At 56.8% G+C, this 9079-nt stretch overlaps 1 protein-coding gene across 3 annotated transcripts in view; it reads right to left on the reverse strand.

Moving 5' to 3' along the window:
* Window positions 1-290: 290 nt before the first annotated feature.
* KCNE1 (potassium voltage-gated channel subfamily E regulatory subunit 1) overlaps window positions 291-9079 on the reverse strand; it is a 14217-nt gene continuing 5428 nt past the window's right edge. The window contains exons 1-2 of one of the 3 annotated variants that reach the window (XM_017743353.1): window positions 4225-4307; window positions 291-1052 (exon numbers count right to left, since the gene is read on the reverse strand). In XM_017743353.1, coding sequence (XP_017598842.1) covers window positions 634-1014 — 381 coding nt within the window. In that variant the 5' untranslated portion in view covers window positions 1015-1052; window positions 4225-4307 and the 3' untranslated portion in view covers window positions 291-633. Of the gene's footprint in view, window positions 1053-3371; window positions 3581-4224; window positions 4308-9079 lie in introns of those variants that run through there. The other 2 variants (XM_017743352.1, XM_017743354.1) reach the window with 2 other exon arrangements.

Below are 9079 nucleotides of genomic sequence, written 5' to 3' on the forward strand. Positions count from 1 at the left end.
GAAAATGATTGTCTAAGCCATGCTTGGCAATTAACACCTCTGCCCTGTGTTTGGTTCTAATTAGGCCCTAATTAGGTTCTAATTTCACACCGGCAACACCAAGATTTGCCTCTTTAGAGAATCAGAGAATCACAGAATGGTTTGGGTTGGAAGGCAGATCAAATTCATCCCATCCCACCCCTGCCATGGCAGGGACACCTTCCACTTTGTCAGGCTGCTCCAAGCCCCAATGTCCAGCCTGGCCTTGGGCACTGCCAGGGATCCAGGGGCAGCCCCAGCTGCTCTGGGCACCCTGTGCCAGGGCCTGCCCACCCTCCCAGGGCAGGATTTTTTCCCAAAATCCCACCTATCCCTGCCCTCCTCCAGACTGAGGCCCTGTCTCAGTAGGTGAAGCTGATGAGTCCATGATATTCCGTGTGTATCCCGCTGTTGGCCTCACAGTGATTCCAAGAAGGTGCCGGTGCCGGGCGCTGGGGCAGCACTGGGATATCCCAGATCCATCAGCTTCACCATCGCTGCTTCTTCAGCCTGGCCCAGGCCTGTGGCTCTGCAGAAAGGCCAGCAGCTCCCCGGCCCACAGCAGGCATCGCTCACATCGTCCCCGTGCCACGCACAACCCTTTCCCCCCTTTCCCTAGGAAGATTTCTCCTCAGGGATCTTTGTGCCCGGCTGCTCCACGGCCAGCTGGTTCTCCAGGACACAGCAGAGCTTGTAATTCTCGATGACCTTGGCCTGGAAGTACTCCCTGTCCCTCTGGTGCCAGGCGTCGGTGGCGATGTAGGTGTTGTAGGGGTCGCAGGGCCCCTCGAGGCGCCGCGCCCGCAGGTTGGTCACCATCACCCCTACGGTGAAGAAGCCGAACAGCCCCACCATCAGCAGCACGTAGATGATCTCCAGGTTGTTGCTGGCGCTCCTCACCTGCGAAGGAGCCGAGCTGTTGGTCTGCTCCAGGTAGTCCTGGAGCAGTTTGGACAGGAGCAGGTTCAGCGCCGTGTTGTTCGACAGCACCAACATTTTGATTTCCTGTCCTTGGCACCTCTTCCTTCCTTTGGCTGGAAAAGGATAAAAATCAGGGGATGGCATCAGAAAAAGATGGGATTTCCTCTGTCTCCCTTTCCTGGTTCCCCTCCTCAGTGAGGGATTTACCTCAGAGCCTGGATGGACCTGGAGAGCCCCTCTCAGCTCCCGTTTGCAACCCAGCAAGGGCTGAGTCCATCCCAACCAACACCTTCAAAGCACCCTCGGACTTTGCAGACTCTGTCACAGTGTGGAGCTGTCACAGACCTCACCCCGACCTCCCTGCTGGTATTTAAAGTCCAGGACTCCCCCAGAACCCCCCAGGCATGAGGGGCTTCTGATCTCTGCTCCCAGAGAGGGCCAGGGACAGCAGCCAGGGAGCGGCTGGAGCTGGGCCAGGGCAGGCTCAGGCTGAGAGCAGGGAAAGGTTCTTCCCCCAGAGGCTGCTGGGCACTGCCCAGGCTCCCCAGGGAATGGGCACGGCCCCGAGGCTGCCAGAGCTCCAGCAACAGGAAATGGTGACACCCAGAAGCAGCTGAAAGCCCAAATCCTCCCAGGCACAGCCTCTGCTCTGGCAGTCTCACACAAGAAGCTGAAGGGTCCTTTTCCCTTTCCAATGGCACCTGTAAATCACTTAAGAAGAGGAATCCTGTCAGCACTGCATTCTCAAATCCTCAGCAGCCAGGTAACATCAAATCATAAAATCACAGAATCATTTGGGGTTGGGAAGGACCTCAAAGCCCATCCAGTGCCACCCCTGCCATGGCAGGGACACCTCCACTGTCCCAGGCTGCTCCCAGCCCCAATGTCCAACCCCACATCCAGCCCTGCCCTCTGGCACTGGGAAGCCATTCCCTGGCTCCTGGCCCTCCTGCCCTTGGAAACTGTCTCTCTCCCGTTTTCTTGCAGCTCCATCCAAGGCCAGGCTGGACATTGGGGCTTGGAGCAGCCTGGGACAGTGGGAGGTGTCCCTGCCCATGGCAGGGGTGGCACTGGATGGGCTTTGAGATCCCTCCAACCCAAGCTATTCTGGGATTCTCTGATTTTATGACCTGTCCCTGATCTCTTCAACACCCAAATCCCCACAGCCATGGGGTGCCAGAGCTGCAAAAGCCATTCCAGGAGCTACTTCCCGGAGCTGCTGAGTCTGATCCTGGCTGGGTGTGGAGAGAGGCCAAGCTGAGCCTCTGGAGACCTCTGGTGCCTGTTTGGGTGCTGAGGCCATCGGGAATGTCCCAGCAGAGCCACAGGTTGACTTTGGGCTCCAAACACAGGGAACTGCAGCTAGATCTGGCTGCACATGGAGAATGGCAGGGCTGACTGACACCCAGCTGCTTCCCAACAAAGGCAGAGCACAACAGCTCTGTCTGCTCCAAAGGAGCCTGGAGCCTGTTCCCAGAGCCTGGAGCCTGCTCCCAGTGGAGGGCACCCAGCCCAGTGGGCACCTCCAGCTTCAGCCCGGCCCTTCCTGCCCCGTCTGAGCTGGGCTTATCTCCAGCAGCTCAGCTGCAGAGGAGCAGGTGCTGCCAGAGGCTGCTGGTGCCACCAGGATTTAAAAGGGAAGAGGAAATTTTCTGTCCTGGAATGCACCTCGAAGTTGTGACACTCAGCTTTGGAGCTCAGTGGGAATTTTGTCCTCGAGCATTTGGGTGCTGGAGAGAGGCCAGAGGAGGCATCAGGATGAGCAGAGGGATGGAGCAGCTCTGCTGGGAGGAAAGGCTGCGAGAGCTGGGATTGTTCAGCCTGGAGAGGAGAAGCTTTGGGCTGAGCTCAGTGTGGCCTTGCAGGGCCTGAAGGAGCTGCAGGAAACCTGGAGAGAGACAATTCCCAAGGCATGGAGGGCCAGGAGCCAGGGAATGGCTTCCCAGTGCCAGAGGGCAGGGCTGGATGGGAGATTGGGCAGGAATTGTTCCCTGGGAGGGTGGGCAGGCCCTGGCACAGGGTGCCCAGAGCAGCTGGGGCTGCCCCTGGATCCCTGGCAGTGCCCAAGGCCAGGCTGGACATTGGGGCTTGGAGCAGCCTGGCACAGTGGGAGGTGTCCCTGCCCATGGTTTGTGTTGGAATGGGATGAACTTTAAGGTCCCTCCCAACCCAAACCATTCCATGATTCCATGAAAACTGATTCTTGGCTGCCTCTATTTCTCTCCCCTGCTGAGGTTTAAATGTGACATTTATCCCACAAGGAGAGGTGGATGTGAGCTGACAGATTTTAACACCATTTTCTCAGCTCTCCCAAACCAAAGCACCTCTATTTTAATTCCCACCGAGCAAACATCTCCAACCCGCTCTCCTGTTGCTGCCAAAAGCATCAGCAACCAGCCCCAGGAACCCAGGCAGCCTGGAGGAACACTCACCTTCAGAAAACACAGCTCTATCACAACTTCTTGTAGTGTGATGACACAGGAATAAAGCCTGTGCTACTCTCAGAGCAAAAACCAGCACAGCACACCACGCACCTCCCAAAATTTCTGCCTTCCAAATGTTCTGGTGCTTCTCCACCACCACAAAGGATCCACTGACCTCCCTGGCTGGTTTCCCTGCCATTCCTTCAGGGATGAGTAGGTCGGACACCGTTCTTCATTGCACAAGGCAGCCCCATTTCCTCGCTCCAGCTCCCGGGAATTTTGCAACCGAGCGGCATCCAGGGCACTGCTCTGAGCTGGGACAGCTGCACATCCCAGGGGGGGGATCTGCAGCTCTGGGATCTGAAACACCTCCTGTGGCCCCCAAAACACCTCCTGCGGCCCCCACATGTCTGGGGCAGATCTGCAGCCTCTCCCTACCTGTCCAGGCCGTCCTTCAGTGCTCACCTGGGCGACACCTCAGCTCCTGGGGTGGCTTTAAAAAGCAGCCCCTGTGCAGTGGGGGACACCGAATTCTCCCCAAACTCCTCACTTTTCTTAGATCAAAAGCCAGGAATTCAATTTTCTTGCGCACTGTATGTACATCCCACTGTTCTGCAGCAGAAAACGCAGCAATCCTCCCTACAAAACATCCAGCCGGGTTTATCCCCCGGGATGCAGCTGCCTTGGGATTGCTCCCAGCCCGAAGGAGCAAACACTGGCACGGCTGGAAGAGCAAACAAACCCTGGCAGCAGAGCCCCAGCTCCTGCTCCTCCATCAGTTCAGCTCTGCTGAGCTCCCAGGCTCCTGGAGCTTCCCAGTTTTCCGCCACCCCCGCTCTCATCCCGGAGCGCCCGCACAGACCTGGCGGGTGCAGGGCTGCAGCCCCTCCTGGGGAAGGAGAAGTGGGAAGATGCCAGCTCTGGAAAAGCCCCTGGATGGTGGGTGTGAGGGGCTGAGCGGCGGCTGCTGCTGCTGCGGGGAGCAGCCCGGCTGTCAGTGGCCCGTCCCGGCTCGGCGCAGGAGGTGAGAGCGAACAGGGAAACTCCCGGGCACGGCAGGGAGGGAGGGAGGGAGGGCAGAGCCCCGGGGCCGCCAGGGCCGGGCCCGCTGCAGGTGCCCAGGTGGGAGGTGCTGAGGGGGCACCGCAGCTCCCGGCACGGGAAACGTGGAGCCAGAGGCAGAGCAGCACAGGAGAGAGGGAATCATGGAATATCCTGAGCGGGAATTGACCCACAGGGATCACCCAGTCCCACCCCTGGCCCTGCCCAGACCCCCCAGCAATCCCAGCCTGGGCATCCCTGGCAGCGCTGTCCAAACGCTCCTGCAGCTCTGGCAGCCTCGGGGCCGTGCCCATTCCCTGGGGAGCCTGGGCAGTGCCCAGCAGCCTCTGGGGGAAGAACCTTTCCCTAAAATCCAACCTAAATCCCTCCTGGCCCAGCTCCAGCCGCTCCCTGGGTGCTGCAGCCCCCGGGGAACTCTGGGCTCAGGCTCTCTATTCCAGGAAGGTGCCCGGTGTTGGGACATTCCCAGTGACGCTGCCCTGGCCCCCTGACACTCCCCGAGGTCCATCCTTCAGGGACATTTTTGGGGTGTGAGGAGGAAGGAGAGGTCATTCCAGGGCTCCTCTCAAACACATCCTCACAGGGAGCACTGGCTCACTCCTCCCCACCCCTAAACATTAAAAACCCCACCCAAAATCTCACCCCTATTTTCCACATGAGGAAGAAGTGTCTGTGGTCACCACTGAGCCAGAGGGGGATTCATCAATGCCCACCTGGAGACTACAAAATGAATTTATCAGCTTTGAAAGACACATTTAAACTCCTTCAGACAGTGCTGCTGATGTGGGATAACATCCCCTCAGCATTCCTGGGGCTGTGGCACATCCCCCCTGTGGGACAACATCCCTCCTGTGGGACAACATCCCTCCTGTGGGATAACATCCCCCCTGTGGGACAACATCCCTCCTGTGGGATAACATCCCTCCTGTGGGATAACATCCCCTCAGCATTCCTGGGGCTGTGGCACATCCCTCCTGTGGCCCTTGACAGGGACAGTGACCTCCAGACTCTCATCAGCTGCAATAGGCAGGGGCAGGGATGAGAACAGGAACTGGGATGGGGTGGGGTGGAATGGGGTGGGGTGGGGTGGAATGGGATGGGGTGGGATCCATGGGATGGGGTGGGATGGCCCCTCCTTGCCTGACACTCTTTACCAGCTGCTGTTGCCTGGGCAGCAGCTGGAGAGAGGAATTGAGGTGGTGATGGAGGGATTTAAACACACGGATGAAACCAATAGCTCAGCATTTTCTTGCTGCACACTTTTCCAGAGCTTTATTCCATTTTCCCTCAGGGTGGGGATGCAGCCCCTGTTTTCCTTGCCTGAGCCATTGCTGCATCCAAATGAAGGAGCAGGTTGTGGGATTAATTTCCTAGACTGGCCCAAATCCCTGGTAAAACCTGGCTTTCTTCTGGCCCAGCCCCTGCTTGCTCGGTATCTCCCCTCCAGGGCAGCCAAATTCAGTTTTCCTTTGCCCCTGGGAAGCCTTGAGCAGGATCTGATCCTTCTTGTTTGTCAAATTCCCCTTTGAGATCTTTTAGGTGCATTTTAAAGCCTGGCATGAGCGTTGGTGGGGGAAGAGGGAGAAGCTGAAGGGGTGGCCGAGGCTCCAGGAGGAGTCACGGGGGGAGCTGATTCCCTTCCCCACACCAGTGACACCAGTTTGAGGCCAAGCACGGCCACCAAAACCCTGGAACATGAAGAAATGTTGTGCCCCAGGGTGTGAACTCACCCAGATCACAGAGGGGTGTCCCAGAGTTTAACCCAGCACTGCAGCAAAAAAGCTGCTGGAAGGATGGGCCGGGGCTAATTAGGGAAACTGCACTGCAGGATAAATCAATTTGGTGAAATAAATGGGCTAAATCAACAGTGCAGAAAGCTCAGAAATGGGGTTAGGGCAGCAAATGCTCCCTCAGGGGTGGCTTCAGTGTGTTGGATCCAGGAGAGATCCAGACTGCGATGAGAGAGGAGCAGGAGGAGGAGGAGAAGGAGGAGAAGGAGTAGGAGGAGGAGGAGGAGGAGGAAAAGGAGGGTGTGGGTGGTCAGTGACAGCAGAGAGTGACCAGTCAGGCCCTGCTTCCTCCTCGTAGGGGAAATCTCGGACAAAATCAGATCCTGTCACTTCCTGGCCCAGCTGCCCTCTTCCCTAAATACCTGGGAAGGAGGTGTGGGAGAGGAGCATCGCTTTGGGGTGGGAGAGGTGGCTGTGCCCTGCTGTGCTGGGGGGCAGGGGTGGGGTGGGGGCTCTTGGGCCATGGGGCAGTCTGGACACCCAAGGAGGGCACGTGGAGCCAGGGCTTGGCACCAGTGGCCCCATTCCTTGTCCCCTTCTCCCAGGGCAGGGCCCCCGTGTCCCCCCAGCCAGGTGTGGTGTCACCCTGGCACCCCAAAGGGAGCAGGGAGGTCACCAAGCTGCTGAGGGGGGCAAAAGGCTCTGGAAGGGAGGGAACCCCTTCTGTGGGGACCAGGGGCCTCTGCTGTGCCCTGCTGGAATCCCACCTGCACTGCTGGGTCCAGCCTTGGAATTCTCAGCACAGGAAGGGCCTGGAGCTGCTGGAGAGAGGCCAGAGGAGCCACAGAGCTGCTCCAGGGCTGGAGCCCCTCTGCTCTGGAGCCAGGCTGGGAGAGCTGGGGGGGCTCACCTGGAGCAGAGAGGGATCCATCACGTGTCTTTGCTCTTGTCCCTCTGCTCTGTGAGCAGAACCTTCTCTCTTCCTTGCTGAAGTTTTTTATACCCCAGGGTCACTTTAAAAAATTATTTTAGGATTGAATGTCTTTTTAAAAAGAAAGCTCATCCTGCAGCAGAGCTGTAGAAGTGAAAGTTCATGGAAGTTAATGAAGAGTTGGGAAGGAATTGTTCCCTGGGAGGGTGGGCAGGCCCTGGCACAGGGTGCCCAGAGCAGCTGGGGCTGCCCCTGGATCCCTGGCAGTGCCCAAGGCCAGGCTGGACATTGGGGCTTGGAGCAGCCTGGCACAGTGGTAGGTGTCCCTGCCATGGAATGGGATGATCTTTAAGGTCTCTCCCAAACCAGGCCATTTTATGATTAATTTTACGAGATCTCAGAGTCTGTGTGGGCCCCACTCCGCTCCCAGTCCCACCGGGGGGGTTCCAGGGAAGGTCCTGTCTCCATTAGAGCAGATCCATTGTTCCAGAAGCATCTCTGTAACTTCTATTTGACTTTGGGGGGACTTGAGAGAGCCTGTGACAGGGAGATTATTATTTAATATGTTTTTAAAGAGCTCCAGCTCTTTCTCATAGGAATTCTCTTTGCCCTCCCAGATCTGTCAGTAGCTACAGATTTCATTTTCCCCAGTTCAGTGATGACCTGTGGAGTGATGGGATCCCTCAGGAAGTTTTCTCTGGAAGGTGACAAAGGACATTTCACAGCACAGGCCCTTGCAGATCCCTTGAAACTGTAGTCCTGGAAGCCTTTTGGTTTTAAATTGGCCCCATTTTTGTTTTGAGGAAAGAAATACTGAAATAAGGCTGGGGAGCAGAAAATACACTTTATTCTTTCACTGAATTTTCCCTTTTCCTTGGAAAAGCTGCTGCTGCTGTGGCCCATGTACAGGAATAGATGAGGTCTAACATGTTTCTGTCCAGATCTTTATCTGTGGCATGGTAACCCTTCAAAATCAGGGAGAAGGACCAGAGCTGTACAAACTCTCTCTTGCAGAGTTCTCTGGGCTCCTGAGCAAGAGGGAGGGAGAAATAATTCAGAATTCATTCAATAATCTGGAAGTAATTTGGTGCCCTCTGGCCCCACAGCTCCTGGCAGGCACCAGGCCGTGGCTCTGCTTCCTCTGGCTGAGCCAAGGGGACAGGAGGTGACTGGGCCCTCTCCAGCTCCATCCCCCATCCCAAGGATGTCCCCCATCAAAGAGTTCTATTGCCAAAGGGCTTGGCCAGTCCCTTTGGAATGGGAACTCCAGCCCAAACCCTGTAGAAATAATTTTGGATTGAGGTTTTCCAAGTCCCCCTACAAAGGATGGGCTTCCAGGAAAACCCTGGCCAAGAGGGGGATGTGAATGCAGCTGCTGATATCCCAGCAGTAATACAATCCCAAAGGCCCAAAAACAAGGGTTTGGGGCACCTGGTCCCCCCCATTTGCACAACCTCTGCCAGGATCCAAAGCTTCCCTTGGCGAGGCCACAGCCCAGGGATGCAGCAAAGGCTCTGGAGCTCTGGGGATTTGCTCCAGCTGGGAAAACTTCACAGCCTGTGCCTGAAATGCAATTTAGGCTGAAGGAAAACCCCACAATGTTAAATTAAAAATGTGCTGGCAGCTGCAGCTTTGGAAGGGGCTAGATGGGGAGGATTCTGAGTCCCAGAACGAGGTTAAATGGAATTCCCTTCCTGCAGAGGAATTCTGAGCCCTCAGCAGAGGCACAGGGGCTAGAGAGTTTATTCTGGTGAGGACAGTTCAGAGGGGTCATCCCTGATCACCACTCACGGCCTTAATGACCAGACAGAGGAAATTCGGATTAGTGCTGACCAAAGCTGGAGTTTATTGTTCCCAGGTGTCCTGGGAGGGTTCCCACCCTGAGCTACAAACTCATCTGCACTCCTGACTGAGGCCCTGGCACAGGGTGCCCAGAGCAGCTGGGGCTGCCCCTGGATCCCTGGCAGTGCCCAAGGCCAGGCTGGACATTGGGG

Source organism: Corvus brachyrhynchos, unplaced genomic scaffold (assembly GCF_000691975.1).
Source record: "Corvus brachyrhynchos isolate BGI_N302 unplaced genomic scaffold, ASM69197v1 scaffold149, whole genome shotgun sequence".
Taxonomy (NCBI): domain Eukaryota; kingdom Metazoa; phylum Chordata; class Aves; order Passeriformes; family Corvidae; genus Corvus; species Corvus brachyrhynchos.